The following is a 20,000-nucleotide window of genomic DNA, read 5'->3' as shown; positions in this document are numbered from 1 at the left end:
AATGTGGGGGTGACAGATTCGCTGAACGACCGTGTGATTGATGTAACAACTGCAGTGATTTATTCAAAACTGTGGCCAAAAGATTCACTTCCTTCCTTCCTTCCTTCCTTCCTTCCTTCCTTCCTTCCTTCCCTCCTCTCCTTTCTTCCTTCCTTCCTTCCTTTACTCCTCTCCTTCCTTCCTTCCTTCCTTCCTTCCTTCACTCTCCTTCCTTCCTTCCTTCCTTCCCTCCTCTCCTTCCTTCCTTCCTTCCTTCACTCCTCTCCTTCTTCCTTCCTTCCTTCCTTCACTCCTCCTTCCTTCCTTCCTTCACTCTTCTCTTTCTTTCCTTCCTTCCTTCACTCATCTCCTTCCTTCCTTCCTTCCTTCACTCCTCTCCTTCCTTCCTTCCTTCACTCCTCTCCTTCCTTCCTTCCTTCCTTCACTCCTCTCCTTCCTTCCTCTCTCCCTCCCTCCCTTCCTTTACCCTTAAGACTTATCCACAGTCCTCTCCAAGCGGTTGACAGAGTCAGCCTCTTGCCCCCTCAACAATCTGGCTCCTCGCTTTACCGTCCTGGGAGGGAACGAAAAGATGAGTCGACCTTGAGCTGGTTTGGGATCAAACTGCTGGCAGCGGGCAGAGTCAGATTGCAAATACTGCATTCTGACTGCTGCGCCACCGAGTGGCTCCTTAGGGCAATTGTCACAGAATGACGGTCTGGGGCTTTTTCCGTAAGATTTATTTCCAAGACACTGAGTCGTTTCCTCAGGAGGAAGGGGGTTTTCTACCCCCCCCCCCAAGGGGCTACTCTCTGGCTCCCATTGCCCCTAAGGTCCACCATGTTCATCCTCAGAGCTTCTCCCAACCACCAACAAATTTCTTCTAGACCTGAACTCAGCCCCGTCTCAGCTGGAGGGGACATGCAGATGTTTCAAAAGAGGAAGGAGAGGAAGAAAAGGAAGAGGCAGGAAAGGAGGGTGGATTGACCTTGGGGTGAGTAGGATGTCTCTACTGGTCTGGGACAACTTTCCAGGACAACTCGCCGCAGCCAACTCAACCTTGGCCAACTGGCCAACGCAATCAACTCACCAAGAGTTACACAAATATCAAAGCAACAGTGGCATAAAATCGTTTCAGTGGAGGGACAAACTGAAATGGGAATGACAGACATTAAAAATATTCCTACAAATGTAAATATAATCTTTAAAAAATTAGACTGTGAGGAACTGGATAGGTTAAAATTAAGATAAAATACAGGAAATAGTATAAGGGCAGACTAGATAGACCATGAGATCTTTTTCTGCCGTCAGTCTTCTATGTTTCTAAAGATAAAGGATAAAGAAGATACTACGAGATTTGTTTTACCAATTGTTAGGTAATATAGAGCTAGAAAATAGAATTTAGAAGAATACCACAATATAGGAGGGTTATTCAGAAAGTAAGGTTACAAGGCATGTAGTTCTTTTTCTAGGCACGATTCCAATATTTTTTTCCAAGACTCTCAAAAATCCACTCCTTGGTATAATCGTCTCTTTTATTTAAGTTCACACCAGATTAGACACATGATGAAACTTTATCAAGTTAAGATGCAAAGCATAAAGACTGAAGCATATTCTATCGGCTTGAAATATTTTAACTGCTCTGGGAAGCTTCCTACATTCCTTTTGTCGACTGGTTCTGAGATAAGAGAACTATAAATCACCACTTTAGTTCACGACTTACCGGCTTCACAATAAACTTAACATTGCAGTTTCTGTCTCATTTCAGGAAGCACAGTATAGGTTTTTCACACTTTGATTTCAGGAACGCCACAAATCTCCGCCATTCTCTTTTGTCAACATTGTCAGACTCTGCCTTCACTTCCTGCTCTAACCTGGAAATGACCTCTTACAATCCACAGATCTATTCATATGGATTAATACTTTTTACCTTGTATCTCTTCTCTTCTTTTTATTATTCTTCGATATCTAGGATCTAACCATTCATCTCCTGATACATTTCCCTCACTATCTGATAAGGACCAACTTCTCTTTGTCACATCAGCCCCCTCTGGCATTCCCACATCGTGGTGGGGAAGGTTGGAGAGGAGCGTCCTCATTCCATTTTCCTCCAAAGGTGAAGTGCGCGCTGTAAGACGCTACCTGAACACTAAGGGCAGGAACGCTGCTGTGATGGGGGCCCAAAATTTGTGCCCGATGGTTGCCCAAGATTTTTCCTGTTGATTGCCGAGTTTTGAATTTTGGGGCTGAAGGAGAATGGGTATGGCACCACTGCATTGACTGACGTTTGCTCTCTGGAGTAGGGTGACCAGCCCAATTTTCATCTCCCGTCACTCTACAGTTGAGAGAAGCCTCGCCTTCAATCTCGAAATGGTCAAGAAATTCTCGGGCGGCACTGACTCGGCCGATGTTGTGCGCTTCAGTCAGTATCTTGGGCACCCACTGCAGCAACATTCCTGCCCTCCGCATTCAGGTAGCGCATTACAGCGCGCACTTCGCCCTTGGAGAGAAACGGAATGAGGACGCTCACCTCTAACCTTCACCACAACGCCAGCTGATGATCTACTGACCACTGGCACTCTTCCGCTGGCTTCCCGCTACACGGTAGTCATACCAGCTTGCCCGCGAGAACTGTTGTAAGTGATCCTTAGAAACATAGAAACGTAGAAGTCTGACGGCAGAAAAAGACCTCATGGTCCATCTAGTCTGCCCTTATACTATTTTCTGTATTTTATCTTAGGATGGATATATGTTTATCCCAGGCATGTTTAAATTCAGTTACTGTGGATTTACCAACCACATCTGCTGGAAGTTTGTTCCAAGGATCTACTACTCTTTCAGTAAAATAATATTTTCTCATGTTGCTTTTGATCTTCCCCCCAACTAACTTCAGATTGTGTCCCCTTGTTCTTGTGTTCACTTTCCTATTAAAAACACTTCCCTCCTGGACCTTATTTAACCCTTGCTGAAGTCCAGGTAGGCAATATCCACGGCACCACCTTCATCCAACACCTTTCTGACATAGTCAAAGAAATCAATGAGATTAGTCTGACATGATTTGCCTTCAGTAAAGCCATGCTGATTTGGGTCCAATAAGTTATTGTTTTTTAGGTGCTGATTTATCCTCTTTTTGAGTAGAGTCTCCATCATTTTAACTACAACTGATGTCAAGCTAACTGGCCTGTAGTTACCAGCTTCTTCTCTACTGCCCTTCTTGTGAATAGGCACAACACTGGCCATTCTCCAATCCTCAGGAACTTCTCCTGTTAACAAGGATTGGTTAAACAAATCAGTCAGGGGGGTAGCAATGACAGATCTGAGTTCTTTAAGAACTCTGGGGTGGATGCCATCTGGACCCATTGCCTTATTTATCTTTAATCCTTGTCAGTCTCAAGACCTGCCTGATTCTGATGATGATGAGCCAAGTCCCTCAGGTTATCCTGGGTTAGGGAGGCTGTCAGAGGATTTGGAAGCCAAGAGTGAGGATGACAGCGACGTGGGAATGCCAGAGGGGGTTGATGCGACAATGAGAAGTTGCTCCTTATCAGATAGTGAGGGAAATGTATCAGGAGATGAATGGTTAGAATGGCACCCGTCGCAGCAGCGTTCATGCCCTTAGCATTCAGGTAGCATCTTAAAGCGCGCACTTTGCCCTTGGTGGGAAACGGAAAGAGGACCCTCACCTCTAACCTTCCCCAACACGCCAGCTGATGATCTACTGACCACTGGCACTGCTCCTTCTTTTCTGCTGGCTTCCCACTACATGATAGTAATACCCCGCAAACATTCACCACGAGAACTATATGCCTTATAGCCTGACTTTCTGGAGAACCCTCATACATGCAAATATTATCATTACAATTATTATGTATAATTAAATTGATCTAGACATTACACTGTTTACTAAGCACCTTCATAAAAGGAAAAGGCATAAGTATATATATATATACAGTAGTACCTCTAGATACGAGCTGCTCCACATGCGAGTATTCCAAGTTACAAGCCACGACGCGAGCAAAATTTCTGTTCGACACCCGAGCTCAAATTCGGGATACGAGCCGAGCTTCCACTAGGTGGCACAAGAATCCTTGCTTCTGGTTATCTCGGCGCGAAAAACAAAGTCTAAAGGCATTCGTTCGAGATGCGAGTTGATCGACTTACGAGCTCGGGTCTGGAACGAATTAAACTCATATGTCGAGGTACCACTGTATATATATTATTTTTTAAATTGCCTTAAATAATTCAATTGTTGGATTGTCCCACAGCGAGTTGGCCGCTGCGAATTGTCCCGATCCATGTCTCTAAAACAGAAGAAGAGGCAAGAAACAGTGCATGCTGGGAAGGGATGCAGTGGCTCAGACACACAGCACAGGCAGGTTGGATGGGGGGGGAAATGCCGAATTCGAATACCTGGTTTGGGGTTTAGGAGCAGGTCTCGGCCCACCAGCACCAGAGCAGAGCCGCTATGACTATCAGTCCTATGAGAGGGAGGGAGATCGTGGGAGAGCCCGAGGTGGGGGAGACCTGGTGGAGAGTGGGGGGGGGGTAAGCGTGAAATGCCATTCAGAAATGAAGCCACCGAGAAGACAGAAGCCGGATGAGCCGAGGAGGAAGAGGAGGAAGAGAGAAAAAAGAGAGAAAGATTAGAGGACTCACAACCTGGCCGTGTTTTGGTGGGTTTCAAACAGTGACCGGTTGCAGCCGGTATGGCTGGGATCGGGGCTCCGGTAGTGGAAATGGAGATGCGCGGCCATCTCAGTGTCCCTGACGCATGCACGTGTGCACCTGTGTGAGATTTGGCTTCTGCGCATGGGCAGCAAGTGAGATCTCGCCGATTTTCAGCATTTTTTTGCTTCTGTACATGCACGGAAGCAAAGAAATCGCCAAAAATAGGCTCTTACCAGCTTGCAAGTTCTTTCATTGTTACTCTCTGTGTAAAATGTTTTCCAAGCCCTAAATCTTTGCAGGCTTTTTTTTCATTGCTTTACTTGCTCCGAATGTTTCCAACCCTAACCAGGTGCTAACAATGTTCCCAGCTCTTACCCGCTTGCAAGCTCTTTCATTGTTACTCTCTGCAAAGAATGTTTTCCAAGCCTTTGCTCTAAGTCTTTGCAGGGTTTTTTCCATTGCTCTACTTGCTCCGACTGTTTCTTTCCAGGTGCTGATGATGTTCCCAGCTCTTACTGGCTTGCAAGCTCTTTCATTGTTACTCTCTCCGAATAAAGGGTTTTTTTAAAAGCCCTAACCATGGGAGAAAATAATGTGCTAAAGCTGACCAGACTAAGGACGCTAGCCAGTTGAATATCTTTTCCCTATTTTCTTCCCCAAAAACTAAGGTGCATCTTATACTCCGAAAAATATGGTAATTTAGATATAACGGAACATCTTGAAGGAAACAATCAAGCTCTGATGCCACCAAGAACCAAGAATGCTGCTTTTGCCGGAGTATTTGGATTATCGCGAAACACCTCTGGATCTGCACCCCTGGCTCTTTGGGATGGGAGCCAATGTGGAGGACCCTCTATTGGAAGATGGGCCATCTCTGAACGCAACCTTGAGAAGAAGACCCTTCCCACCCAGCAATGGCAAAGGGGTTCCGATGGCCTTACCCGTCCCGTCGGGATGGTGCCGTTCAGCCTCTCGATCTCTTCCCTGCACAGCTGGAGTTCCTCTTGGAGTATCTCCCATTCGTCCTGGCTGTGATGGTACCTTTCCTCCAGTTCCTGGAGCTCTCGCTGCGCACGGTCTTGCTGCCAAAAAAACCCCAGAGAAGAATGGAGAACCATCATGGAGGGTCCCACCACGAGCCATGGTTCCCTCTAAGCTGAGCAGTGAGCAATCGCTCACTTAAAAATCATCATCAACTCAGAGTTTTTCAAACCTGCCCAGAAGCCGAGAGGGAAAGAGTGAGAGGGAAGGAGAGAGAGAGGAAGAGAGGAAGAGAGGAAGAGAGAGAAACAGATAGAAAAAAGAGAGGAAGGAAAAGAGAAAGAAAAAGAATGGGAGTAAGGAAGAGAGAAAGAAAATCAAAATCTAGTTTGAAACTAGCTCCACTATTTAAGTGGCATTTTGATATTGATAGAGTTGCCCTATTATGAGCTCACTGTTATAGACACACAGTACAGTATTTTATTTTGAAATTCTCTGAGGCAAAACAGGGTGGGGTTTTGTTTTTTTTTGTTTTGTTTGTTTATTTATTTATTATTTCTGTGCCGCCCAGTCCCAAAGGGACTGCCGCTCAGACACTATACTTTTCCGCCCACCCCCCAAAAAAATTAGAGGGAACACTGCCGTGAGCCCTCCGCAGCCCTCTCTGTTTCTCTCTGTCTGGCCACTCACTGTTAGTGGCTGCTCTCTGTTAGGTCAGCTCTGCAATCTCTCTATATTGTAGTCATGTATTGTAGTCTAAAATGTGTTTAGGCTCGATATCTTTGTTTACGGATTATGACAAAGACAACTGGTAAGAAAGACTATGTACTTGGGTTGTTATTCTGACTTATTATGTATGTAAAGATAAAGTCAACTTTAATTCAAGTTAGCATATCCATGTGTGGCTGAGTAGTTGTTCACAAATAATGTCAAACTAAACGTTTCTGTGTGTGCACAATCTTTGTAAACAAGGATTACTTTGCTCACACATTAATACGCACTGTCACCAGCTGCTCTTATGGTTTCCGGCGCGCATATGCCGGCTGGTCTTCGCAGGCACTGGAGCATCAGAAAATGGCCTGGAAAATGCCAAAAAACAGGCATGCACATGCCGGCCGGCCGATATTTGGGTTTCTAGTGTTCTGGCACACACACACGAATGCACGTTCTTGTGTGGACACTCAGTGCTGAATAGTTTCACCCTATATTATTGTTGACAAATGTTTGTCCAATCTCATCTTTAAAAATCTCCAATGATGGAGCCCCTATAACAGTGATGGCGAACCTATGGCACGGGTGCCACAGGTGGCACATAGAGCCATATCTGCTGGCACGCGAGATAACTCCTAACTCATCTCCAATATGCACCGACCAGCTGATTTTCAGCTCACATGGAGGCTCTGGGAGGACATTTTCAGCTCCTGGAGGGCCTCAGGGGGATGGGAAGGGCATTGTTGCCCTCCCCAGGTTCCAGGAAAGTCTCTGGAGCCTGAGAAGGGCAAAAAACAGGCACACCAGGCACACCAGGCACACCAGAAGTTGGGGGAAAGGCTGTTTTTGGCCTCCAGAGAGCCTGCGTGAGGACAGGGGAGGCCATTTTCGCCCTTCCCAGGCATTGAATTATGGGTGTGGGCACTTGCGCCAGCGCGATAGTGCACGTACACATGCTTTCGACACCCAAGGAAAAAAAGGTTCACCATCACTGCCATATAACATTGGGAAGAACGGCCGTAAGTCAGTTTTTCCGGTGCCGCTGTAACTTCGTAACAGTCACTAAGCGAACTGTTGTAAGTCGAGGGCTGCGTGGACTAGGTCAAATGATCACTAGGACGTGCCAGTTAATATTTTGGTTTGGGTCGGGATTGACAGCACCCTGCCAAAAAAACCACAGATCCAAAGATGGTGAAAAAGTAATGTGTGAAGAAGCGTTCAGCAAAGACTCCCTTTCCCAAAGAATGTCCCTCTTTATTTTATTTATTTATTTATTTATTTATTTATTTATTTATTTATTTATTTATTCATTTGTCCAATACACAAATACATAGGAAGAAAAATAGACATGTGATAATATAAAAGAGGGTGAAAGTGAACTTAGAGGAGAGGATATATGAAAGAAAGAAAATATATATGATAAGTGAGAGAAAGGAAAGACAATTGGATAGGGGACTAAAGGCACATCAGTGCACTTATGTTCGCCCCTTACTGGCCTCTTAGGAACCTGGAGAGGTCAATCGTGGAGAGTCTAAGGAAGAAATGTTGGGGGTTAGGGGTTGACACAATTGAGTCCGGCAATGAGTTCCACGCTTCGATAACTCGATGGTTGAAATCATATTTTTTACAGTCAAGTTTGGAGCGGTTCGTATTAAGTTTGAATCTGTTTTGTGCTCTTGTGTTGTTGCAGTTGAAGCTGAAGTAGTCATTGACCGGTAGGACGTTGCAGCATATGATCTTGTGGGCAATACTCAGATCGTGTTTTAGGTGCCGTAGTTGTAGGCTTTCTAGGCCCAGGAGTGTTAGTCTATTTTCATAGGATATTCTGTTTCGAGTGGAGGAGTGAAATGGACTTCTGGTAGGCCCGTTGGGCTGTTTTTCACCCTCCATGGACTTCAGGAAAGCCTCTGGAGCCTGTGGATGGAGAAAAACAGACCCAATGGGCCTACCAGAAAGATGGAGGCTTCCGTGAGGCCTGCATGCATGTATGTATGAGAATGGCAGCAGGGAGGGGTTCTGAGCACATTCATGGGGGGAGGGCATTGCATTATGAATGTGGGCATGCGCGACAATGCTATCGCACAACACGCCCTTTTGTCTCCCAAGGGAAAGAAAAGGCTTGCCATCACTGATGTAGGATGAGACTGAGCTCCAGCCTGAAGCTTACCTGCCCTTCCCTCCCTGGACTCTCGTCGGGCTCTTGATCAAAGAAAGGCTCTCTCTTCCAGCTCCTCTCCTTCCTCGATCTTCTCTCATCGTCTGGGTCTTGGTAGGGAGAAGACTGATCTTCTCCCTCAATTTCTGGCAGTCTAAAATGGGTCTTCATGCCCAGGGAAGCAAGCAAGAAGGTGGGAGAGGAAGCTCCATCACCATCTCTCACAAGGTGGCTTTTCTCTCATCCCGTCCTCTTCGCCTGTATCTCGGTCTCCCCCTCTGCCCTCTTTCCTCCGTCTTCTAGACCAGGGGTTCTCCAACCCCAGCAACTTTTAAAGCTTTGCTGGCTGAGGAACTCTGGGAGTTGAAGTGCGCAAATCTTCAAAGTTGCCAAGGTTGGAGACCTCCCCTGTTTCTAGACAACCCAGGAGAAGCTCTTCAACTCAGGAAATTTCCTCCTCAGTTTAAGTTTGGGCTCTCCCTTTTTTCCTCCAAGTTCTAGACAACCCAGGAGACCTTCCAAAACTTATCAGAAAAGACTTAATGAACTCAATCTGTATAGTCTGGAGGACAGAAGGGAAAGGAGGGACATGATCGAAACATTTCAATATGTCGAAGGGTTAAATAAGGTTCAGGAAGGAAGTGTTTTTAATAGGAAAGCAAACTCAAGAACAAGGGGACACAATCTGAAGTTAGTTGGGGGAAAGATCAAAAGCAAGGTGAGGAAATATTATTTGACTGAAAGAGGAGTAGATCCTTGGAACAAACTTCCAGCAGATGTGGTTGGTAAATCCACAGTAATTGTATTTAAACATACCTGGGATAAACATATATCCATCCTAAGATAAAATACAGGAAATAGCATAAGGGCAGACTAGATGGACCAGGAGGTCTTTTTCTGCCCTCAATCTTCTATGCATCTATGTTTCCAGCTCCTCCCAAGTTCTTGAACATCCTATCCTTGCTCATAAGACTCATCAGGTTGAATGTCTTCTAGTCAACCCTCCTGCCCAAGGAAGGAACCCTCTTAGTAGTACCATTCTGGTCAAATGGTTGTCCAGTCTATTCTGGAAGACCACTAGTGATGGAGCATCCATAGCTTCATTAAATAACTACCCAAGTCAGAAAATTCCTCCTCCATTTCCACAAGCAGAGGCCGTGGTCAGCAGATCATTGACTGGTATTATGGGGAAGGTTAGAGATGAGCGTCCTCATTTCATGTCCCTCCAGGTGCCAAGTGTGTGCTGTCACATGCTCCCTGAATGCTAAGGGCATGAATGCTGCTGCGATGGGTGCCCAAGGGGCTTACTGAAGCGCACAAAATCAGTGCCGCCCGAGAATTTCTTGACCATTTCGAGATTGAAGGCGACAGGAGATGAAACTTGGGCTTATCACCATATTCCAGAGATCAAATGTCAATCAATGCAGTGGTGCCATACCCATTCTTTTTTATTTATTGTTAGAGTTGAAAGGGACCATGAAGGCCATCAAGGTCAACCCCCTGCCCAAGCAGGAACCCTATAGCACACCAGTCAAGTGGCAGTTCAATCTTCTCTTAAAAATGTCCAGAGTGTTGGAGTTCACAACGTCCGCTGGTAGGTTGTTCCATTGGTTGATCAGTTCCTCCTTATCTCCATGTTGAATCTCTCCTTGGTCAGCTTCCAGACGTTGTTCCTTGTCCAGCCGTCTGGTGCCCTGGAGAATAAAGTGATCCCCTCCTCTCTGTGACATCCCCTCATATACTTGTAGACTGCTATCATGTCCGCTCTGGCCCTCCTTTTCTCTAGGCTATCTATGCCCAGTTCCCTCAGTCTCTCTTCGTAAGTCTTGGTTTCCAATCCCTTAATCATCTTGGTTGCTCTTTTTTGCACCTTCTCCAGAGTTTCAATGTCTCTTTTGAAGTGTGGTGATCAGAACTGAATACAGTACTCCAGGTGTGGTCGGACCAGGGCGTAGTAGAGTGGTATTAAGACTTCCCTGGTCTTGGAGTGTATTCCCCTGTTGATGCAGCTTAGGATTTTGTTGGCTTTTTAAGCTGCTGCTGCACATTGTTGGCTCATGTTTAGTTGATTGTCCACCAAGACTCTGAGGTCTCTTTCACAGTCGCTACTGCTAAGAGGGTTTTCTCTGAGGTTGTATATGTGTCCAGGGTTTTTTCTGCCTAGGTGAAGGACTTTGCTCTTGTCGATGTTAAACATCATTTTGTTGGTGTGGGCCCTCTGTGTTAGTCTGTCCAGGTCTTTCTGTAATTTGAGCCTGTCTTCAAGGGTATTGGCTACCCCCGCCAGCTTGGTGTCGTCTGCGAATTTGATCAGTTGCCCTTCTATTCCCTCGTCCAGGTTGTTGATGAAAATGTTGAAGAGCACAGGGCCCAGGACTGAAGTCAGAAAATTCCTCCTCCATTTCCACAAGCAGTGGAACTCGATGGCCTTCTCCTTCAATCCAAATATTCAAAGCTCAGCAATCGGTGAGAAAAATCTCAGGCACCCATCGTGCACAAATCTTGGGCCCCCATCGCAGCAGCATTCATGCCCTAAGCATTCTTGTAGTATTACAGCGCGCACTTCGCCCTTGGAGGGAAACAGATTGAGGAGGCTCCTCTCTAACCTTCCCCACAATGCCACTCGATGACCTACTGCCCCCTGGCACTGCTCATTCTCTTCCGCTGCCTTCCCATTTCACGATAATAGAAACCTAGAAGATTGACGGCAGCAAAAGACCTCATGGTCCATCTAGTCTGCCCTTATACTATTTTTTGTATTTTATCTTAGGATGGATCTATGTTTATCCCAGGCATGTTTCAATTCAGTGACTGTGGATTTATCAACCACTTCTGCGGGAAGTTTGTTCCAAGGATCTACTACTCTTTCAGTGAAATAATATTTTCTCACGTTGCTTTTGATCTTTCCCCCAACTCACCTCAGATTGTGTCCCCTTGTTCTTGTGTTCACTTTCCTATGAAAAACACTTCCCTCCTGAACCTTATTTAACCCTTTAACATATTTAAATGTTTCGATCATGTCCCCCCTTTTCCTTCTGTCCTCCAGACTATACAGATTGAGTTCATTAAGTCTTTCCTGATAGATTTTAATAATATTTAATAATACTAACTTCCACCACGAACATTCCCCGCGAGAGCTACCTGCTTTGTAACCAAAATCTTTCTGGATAATTCTCGTATAACTGGCATGAATGAATGAGCCTGACAGGGTTTGGTTTAGTAATGGGCTGCTACCAGTGCGGTAGAAGATGGCGCACCGGTAGCAATTGGTGCAATGCGTGCGCAGCTTCAGTTCTGTTGCGTGTGTGCGCATCCCAGTGTATTTTTGCTTCATGCACATGCGCAGGGAGTAAAATCTTGTGAGGGGATGTGTGTGTGAGATTTCAGCAATTATTTGCTTCTGCGCATGCACGGAAGCAAAAGAATTGCCAAAACCTTGCTCTTGCGCATTTCCCCTCGTGCGATTTTGCTGCCTGCGCATGTGCAGAAGCAAAACCATGCTGGGACGTGGAAGCCAGACACCCGGAACTCAACGGTAGTGGCAGTAGGAGGAATCCGCCCCTGGCGAGGATGGTGTCACTCCGTGTGCACCCCTCAGGATCGTTCTCTTTCTATGACCTGCTAGGTTGGCCATCGTGGTGTCTCCTGGTCAAGAGGCCAGACTGAAGGAGTGCAAGAAGCCATCCAGGATGGGCCTGAACTGACCTTTCTCCACCATCCCCCGCTTACCTGCGTTTCCCTCTCTGAACCTGCGTTGGAATCTTGGCCAGGAAGGGACTCCATATTGCTTCCCTTTTCCTCCCAATTCTCCAGCTCTTCTTCTTTCTCCTCTCTCAGGGAACCTCTCCTCCTCGATCTTCTACTGACCACCTCCGGGTGGGCAGCCTGGTCGTCTCTCTCCGTTTCCGGCAGATTCCACTGGGTCTGGCAGGCAAGAAGAGGATGGGAGAAGAAGCTTCTCATAGGTGGCTTCTCTATCATCCCATCCTCCCCACCTGTATCTTTCATCTCCCCTCTGCCCTCAAAGGTCTAGACCAGGGATTGGCATGTTTTAACCCTCAAAGTGCCACCAACGTCCTAACCGGAAGCCCGACCCACACCGTTCAATCCAAGAGCCGACCGGAAGTCCAATTCCACCACCATAAGTGTTTCCTCCTAACACGGCTTTTCCTGGCGCCCTCTGCTTTCCCCCACCCTAATCGGAGCCTCCTCTCAAAATTGTGTTGCTGACTGTTGACAGGGAGTCGCAGCAGAGGAATGAAAGAGCCACATGTGGCTCCAGAGCTGTGGATTGCTGACCCCTGGTCTAGACAATCATCCAGGAGAACCTCCTGGCTCTCCTAAATTCCTTGAATGTCCCATCCTTTCTCATACAATCATAGGGTTGAAAGGACTTTGGATGGTTTTGGGGTCAACAATGGGTCATCCTCCATGGGGACACTCAGTTCTTTTGTAATACACTGGATGGTCCTTCTTTCTCTCGTCTCATAACTGCTCTGGAAAGTTGGTCTCTATGATGACCAGGAGACAGGACTGAGATCTTCAGATGAGCCAGTGGTGGGTTCCTACCGGTGCGGTCCAGAGTGCCACACTGGTAGGACCCCACTGATGATGCAATTTTCAGCTACTTTTTTCCGGTGTCTCTAGTAATGGGTTCCTGCCGGTACGGTAGTGGTAGCGAAAATGAAGCTGCGTGCACAGCTCTGCATGCGCGGAAGCAAAAAAATTGTCGAGAATCAGCGAAATCTCTCGCGCATGAGTGTCCTCACACAAGATTGGGCTTCCTGCACATGTGCAGAAGCCAAATCTCACACTGACATGTGCCTGCCCATCGGACGCACATGCCCACACACCGGTCACTAGGCGCACACCGGGAGCACCTACTGCCCGCTGTCATCTTAATGCTGACCGTTATTCCTCGTCCGAAGCACAGCTGAGGGCTTCTTCCACACGGAGACGCCAGGGGGGGGAAATTACCGAAAAATTGCATCATCGATGGGTTCCTATCGGTACAGCGCTCTGAACCGCACTGGTAGGACCTGACCGTTGAGATGAGCCCAAGAAACATCTAGGATGGGTTTGAGCTGATCCTTCTCCACCATTAAGCTGACCTGCCCTTCCCTCCCCCTTGCCCTCTCTTCCTACCTTACGGGCATCCGAATCTCTCCTCTTTCGTGGTTTTCTCTTAACATCTTGGTTGCAAGCCTGGTCCTCAATCTCCATTTCACCTAGATAGCACTGGGACAAGTTGCCCTGGGATGGCGAGAAGAGTGCAGGAGGGGAAGCATCTCCTGGTTCCATCACCAGCTCTTCTGAGGTGGCTTTCCAGTCATCTCACCCATTCCACCCATAACTTTTCTCCAGGCAATAGATCAGGAGAACTTTCTGGTTCTCCTAAAGAACGCTCCCCTCCTCCATCCCTTCTTCAATCTCTTATATTTGATCTTCACTTGTCCTCACAAGGGTCTCTTACCTTGGCAAGTGATCTATTATTTGTTTGTTTGTTTTGTCATGTACATATTGGTGGTATACAAAGATATAATATTTATATATATGATACTAGTAAAAGAGAAACATTAGGACAGAGGACGGAAGGCACACTGGTGCACGTATGCACGCCCCTTACTGACCTCTTAGAAATTGGGAGAGGTCAACGGTGGATAGTCTAAGGGTAAAGTTTTAGGGGTTAGATGATGATACTACAGAGTCTGGTAGTGAGTTCCATGCATCAAGTACTCAGTTACTAAAGACAGAGGAGAGGAGAGCAGAGGAAATCTATGGGCTGGTCCTTGGGTCCTGTTGCTAGCGAAGCTCCACCCTATCTCTGGGGTTAAAAGGCAGCAGGCAGAGATGAATAGGTGTAGCAGGCAACTATTCTTCCGGCTTCCTCGTGGACTTTGTTCGTCAGAATGTTGTAAAAGGGGATCACGTGACTCCGAGACATGGCAACCATCATAAATAAGAGTCAGTTGCCAAGCCTCTGGATTTTGATCATGTGACCAAGGAAATGCTGCATTGGTTGTGTGAAAAAAAAGGTCATGTCACTTCTTTCAGTTACGTTGTAACTTTGAATGAACCATTGAAAGTCGAGGATTCTCTGTAATTGTCGACTAATAATTGATTGAGGGTTGACTTTAGTGTTTGAGGTGTTCTGGTCTCTATTTATGTCATTTTATCTTTTTTTGACTTCTTGGTTTTCATTGTGGTTTTAAAGCAATGTCAGCTACCAATTTTGCATGCTCATATAAATCAATTAAATAAATACACTGTAAAAGTACTGTAATAAACACATTATAAAATAAAGGTACTATAAAATAACCATATAAATAAATACATTATAAAATCAATTAAATAAATGACAAATAAAAAATAAATGATTGATACTGTAGTACAGTATAAAATAAATAAATGAAAACATTATAAAATAAAAAATATACACTACAAAATAAATAAAGTAGATAAATACACTATGAAATCAGTAAATTAATATGCTAATAGATGAATAGGTGGATTGATGGGTGGATGGATAGATAGATGGATGGATGGATGGATGGATGGAGAGAGAGAGAGATAATGGATGGATGGATAGATAATAGATAGATAATACACTATAAAATCAATCAATTATTACACTACAAAATCAATTCAGAATATCAATACATAAATAGATAAATACACTATAAAATAAATAAAGAGGGTAGATAATAAAATACAAAAAATAACTACACTATAAAATAACTAAATAACTACACTGCAAAATAAATAAATACATTACAAGACAGATAATTGACAGACAGACACAGACAGGTTAGGTAGGTAGGTGGATGATAGAAGATAGATAGATAGATAGATAGATAGATAGATAGATAGATAGATAGATAGATAGATAGATAGATAGATAGATAGATAGTCAGACAGACAGACAGACATAGAGAGAGATAAATGATATGTAGATGATAGATAGATGGATAGACAGATGATAAATGATAGACAGATGAGAGAGAGAGAGATGATAGGTGGATGGATGGAGATAGATAGGGAGAGAAGGAGGGTGGGAGGGGGAGAGAGAGAGAGAGAAAATATAAAACCCATGGAACAAATAAAAGCCCGAGATAATCTAAAGAAATACCTGGGTCTGCCTTTTCCCTACCTTCTCCTCCTCTGCCAGCTGGTGTGATTGCTCGGGCTCCATCTCCTCCTCCACCTTCTCCATCCTCTCTTCTTCCGTGTAGTCGCTGGCGATGCCCATAATTTCCACCGACCAGAAGGAGACGCTGCTGCTTTTCTGATTGGCGGGTTGTTTTATAAGAGAATAGCGGCGATCCGAGGGCCACTGAGCGATGGATTCCAGAGACGTAGCGGCTTCGTCTGCCCTGTTTCTGTACTTACTGCGGGAGATCGGCTCAAGTCAGGCGCTATGCCAAGTCAGGGCAACTTTATGGACTTGTGGACTTCAACTCCCAGAATCCCCCAGAATGGTACTTGCCCTTCAACCTTTAGCACTTCTGGTGTGTTGGCAACCCCGGCAAAAAAGGTTCCCTTTCACGGCAGGCTAACAACTCATAGTTGTCTGACACACTTATTAATCTCCGCCCCCTGCCTTTTATCCCCCGGGAGCTAGGATGGAGCTTCACATTTTATTTTATTTTATTTTATTTTATTTTATTTATTTTATTTATCTATTTTATTATTTATTTTATTTTATTTTATTTTATTTTATTATTTATTATTTTATTTTATTTTATTATTTTATTTTATTCTATTCTATTATTTTATTTTATTATTTTATTTTATTATTTTATTTTATTTTATTATTTTATTTATTATTTTATTATTTTATTTTATTTTATTTTATTTATTCTATTATTTTATTTTATTTTATTTTATTTTATTTTATTTATTTTATTTATTTTATTTTATTTTATTTTTTATTGATTGATTGGACTTGTATGCCGCCCCTCTCCGTGGACTCAGGGCGGCTTACAACAACAATTATAAAACATATTACTGCCACATGTGTTGGGCTTCTCCAGGTCCCGTCAACTAGACAATGTCGCTTGGTGGGTCCTAGGGGAAGAGCCTTCTCTGTGGGGGTCCCGGCCCTCTGGAATCAACTCCCCCCAGAGATTCGCACTGCCCCCACCCGCCTCTATCTATCTATCTATCTATCTATCTATCTATCTATCTACCTACCTACCTACCTACCTACCTACCTACCTATCAAGAGCTGTGGTTCAGCAGTTCAAATCTCACCACCGGCTCCAGGTTGACTCAGCCTTCCATCCTTCCAAGGTGGGTCAAATGAGGATCCAGAGTGTTGGGGGCAATAGGCTGATTTTCTGTAAACCGCTTAGAGAGGGCTGTAAAGCACTGTGAAGCGGTATATAAGTCTATAAAAGTGCTATTGCTATTTCCTAGGTACCAGGAGGAGACCGTCAGAGGACGTGAGGGCCAAGATGTCCCACCTGATGGTTATGGACAATGGGGATTGGGCATCGTCCCAAGGGGAAAAAGGGGTTGATATATGCTCGTATCGCACCATTTTCTCAGACTTTGCTTTTCCTTTGATGTTTCTAGTTCTGATTTTGATAAATTCACTTTTGAACTTTTACGAAAAGGACTCTGAGTTTTATTTGTCTGGATTCTGACTGACAGCTTGACAGGGACCCTCGTTCACTTACTTACTTACTTACTTACTTACTTACTTACTTATTATTTATTTATTTATTGCTCATTATTTATTTATTTATTTATTATTTATTTATTTATTTATTTATTATTTGTTTGTTTATTTATTTATTCGATTTTTATGCCGCCCTTCTCCTTAGACTCAGGGCGCCTTACAATATGTTAGCAATAGCACTTTTGAACAGAGCCAGCCTATTGCCCCCACAATCCAGGTCCTCATTTGACCCACCTCGGAAGGATGGAAGGCTGAGTCAACCTTGAGCTGGCGGTGAGATTTGAACCGCTGACCTTCAGATCTACAAGTCAGCTTCAGGAGAAGAAACATGAAAACCTACTTGTACTTTATGGCTTCAAGCTTCTCCAGCTGTTGCACCATTAGATTGTTGCTCGCCTGCAGTGTCTGGAACTCTTCTTTCAGCTCCGTGATTTTCTGTTTCGCGGCGCCCAGCTCACCTGCAAAGCACAGGAGTAGAGATGAAAGGGAGCCAAGGTAATGTGGAATGGCAAGAGTTGGAAAAGTCCACGAGGTCTTCTAGTCCAACCCACCGCGGCTCCTGGCTGGTCCCTTCCAGCCCTGGGATTTCATATCAACTCTCTCCTGCAAAGCCCAATAAACCCAGATTCTAAACATCCCGACATTCATCCAAGAGTTCTCGATAGCGAAACACATCCACCATTTCTTAAAAAGACGGTCCATTCCTGGTTAAGAGATTGAATTATTTAAGCTAGTTTGGTGAAGGTTCCAGGATGGACACCAGGAGATGGGGAGTTCTAGCCCGCCATTTAGTGTATGAAACACTAAAGTTCTAGTTCTCCTTTAGGCATGAAAGCCAGTTGGGTGACCTTGGGCCAATCACCAGGAGACAGTGTGTTCTCGTCCCGCCTTATGTATGAAAGCTGGCTGGGTGACTTTGGGCCAATCACTGGGAGTTGGGGAGTTCTGGTCCCGCCTTAGCCATGAAAGCCGGCTGGGTGATTTTGGGTGAATCACCAGGAGACAGTAAGTTCTAGTCCTGCCTTAGGCATAAACCCCATCTGGGTGATCTTGGGCCAGTCCCTCCTTCTCAGCCCAACCCACCTCGCAGGACAGTTGTTGGGAAAACAGAAGGAGAAAGAAGCATCAGGTATATGCACTACTTTGACTTATTTATAACAATAATAAAGGTGAGATATAAATAAATATGTTAGGTCGATTCAATGTTAGCATATGTTTTTGAAAAATATTTTTTTTTAAAATATATATTTATTAAATTTTTCCATTTTTTAAAAATACATGATCATATTTACAGATGAATCTACATGATATATACATTCCTATCAATATTGTCTTTTAATTGCTTTTAAATTAATATTTTATTTCAATGCTTCTTTTAAGTTTCTTTTTATGAGAGGTACCTACTCTAAAAATGTAAAATATTTAAGCTTGCATATTACAACAGCTGCAAGGATTGTATTTGCACAGAACTGGAAAAATCCGCAGATACCTGAAGACAATGAGATCATCAAGAAAATATACGACTGTGCAGAGATGGACAGATTGACAATGGAGCTTAAGAATTGAAAAGAATCGGATTATTATGAAACCTGTACAAAATGGTGCCAATGGACAAAAAAAAGAGAAGCTTTTGAAAAATATTCATTTTACTTATATTCCTTTATATTTATTTTTTCTATCAAAAAATATTATATCAAAAACAAAAAAACACGTCTGTCCGCGTGCAATTTCGCTTCCTGCCCAGGTGCAGTAGCATAATTGTGCTGGAACCGGTAGCACCTGCGAGCACACGTCACCGTTCCACCTTAGCAACCCCCCTCTGGTTGGACTAGAAGACCTCCAAGGACCCTTCCAACTCTGTTGTTATTATATTATAGTGTTCGGAAACTACCAATTATCCAGAATGCAGCTGTGCGAGTGGTCATGGGCCCACTCAGACATGCCCATGTCTCTCCAACACTCCGCGATCTGCACTGGCTGCCAATTGGCTTCCAGAATCAATTCAAAGTGCTGGTTATGACCTATAAAGCCCTACATGGCATGGGACCAGATTACTTGCGGGACCGCCTCCTGCCGCACGAATCCCAGCGACCGGTTAGGTCCCACAGAGTCGGCCTTCTCCAGGTCCCGTCAACTAGACAATGTCACTTGGCGGGACCTGTTCTGCCTGACTGGCTCAGGCAATGCGTAACAGTCCAAGGAAAAGAAATCAAACACACACGTGCTCTGCTAATCAGCAAACTTGTATTAGGTAAACAAAAATGGCTTACTCAAGAAACAGTTTTTAGTTTAGAAAACAATGTTTTAGAAAACAATGCAAGGCTTACTTCAGCCGCATACAAAAAACACAGGGAAAACAAACAAAGACAGCCTGGAATGAGCAAAGACGTTTCAGGAGTCCTTTTGAATCTTTGGAGCAAACAGCAAGTCCCAGAGTTTTCACCTCCCACTTGTCTGAAAAAGCTGGGTTGAAAACTCCAACGGCACAGAAACTTCGAAGCAGGAACCACAAAACACCACAGATAAACAGCCACAGTTTGCCTTGGCCTTTGTTCCCTTTTATCCCCTTAGCCCTCATTAAGGGAACCACACCCAGCCCAGGTGCTCCTATAGTGATTTGTAATACTCCTTAAAGCGATCCCTTCTTTGCATAGCTCTTCAGCTACGTAGATCAATATATTGATCTGCAGAAGAACCCAGGGAGGAAAGACTGTCTGAGGGACTGCAGGCCAAATCCCCTGGTCTGTCTGCTGAATCCTGCGTCCCAGTGACCTCATCCTCCTGGCTGTCTGCCACATCTTCCTGGCTGTCAGCCAGGCTTTC

The 20,000-nt window shown here is 44.6% G+C and overlaps 1 protein-coding gene across 10 annotated transcripts in view; it reads right to left on the bottom strand.

The window, feature by feature from the left end:
• The window catches only part of CCDC136 (coiled-coil domain containing 136), a 38,629-nt gene that overhangs the window by 5,614 nt on the left and 13,015 nt on the right, over positions 1-20,000 (bottom strand). For 6 of the 10 annotated variants that reach the window (XM_070754518.1, XM_070754519.1, XM_070754515.1 and 3 more), the window contains exons 5-10: positions 17,518-17,635; positions 15,645-15,882; positions 13,640-13,747; positions 12,224-12,418; positions 8,507-8,659; positions 5,589-5,729 (exon numbers count right to left, since the gene is read on the bottom strand). In XM_070754518.1, the coding sequence (XP_070610619.1) occupies positions 5,589-5,729; positions 8,507-8,659; positions 12,224-12,418; positions 13,640-13,747; positions 15,645-15,882; positions 17,518-17,635 (953 nt within the window). The remainder of the gene's footprint in view (positions 1-5,588; positions 5,730-8,506; positions 8,660-12,223; positions 12,419-13,639; positions 13,748-15,644; positions 15,883-17,517; positions 17,636-20,000) is intronic. The other 4 variants (XM_070754524.1, XM_070754523.1, XM_070754522.1 and 1 more) reach the window with 3 other exon arrangements.

Source organism: Erythrolamprus reginae, chromosome 6 (assembly GCF_031021105.1).
Source record: "Erythrolamprus reginae isolate rEryReg1 chromosome 6, rEryReg1.hap1, whole genome shotgun sequence".
Taxonomy (NCBI): Eukaryota; Metazoa; Chordata; class Lepidosauria; order Squamata; family Dipsadidae; genus Erythrolamprus; species Erythrolamprus reginae.
The sequence above is the reverse complement of the archived record's forward strand: the minus strand, read 5'-3'. Positions and strand labels throughout refer to the sequence as shown.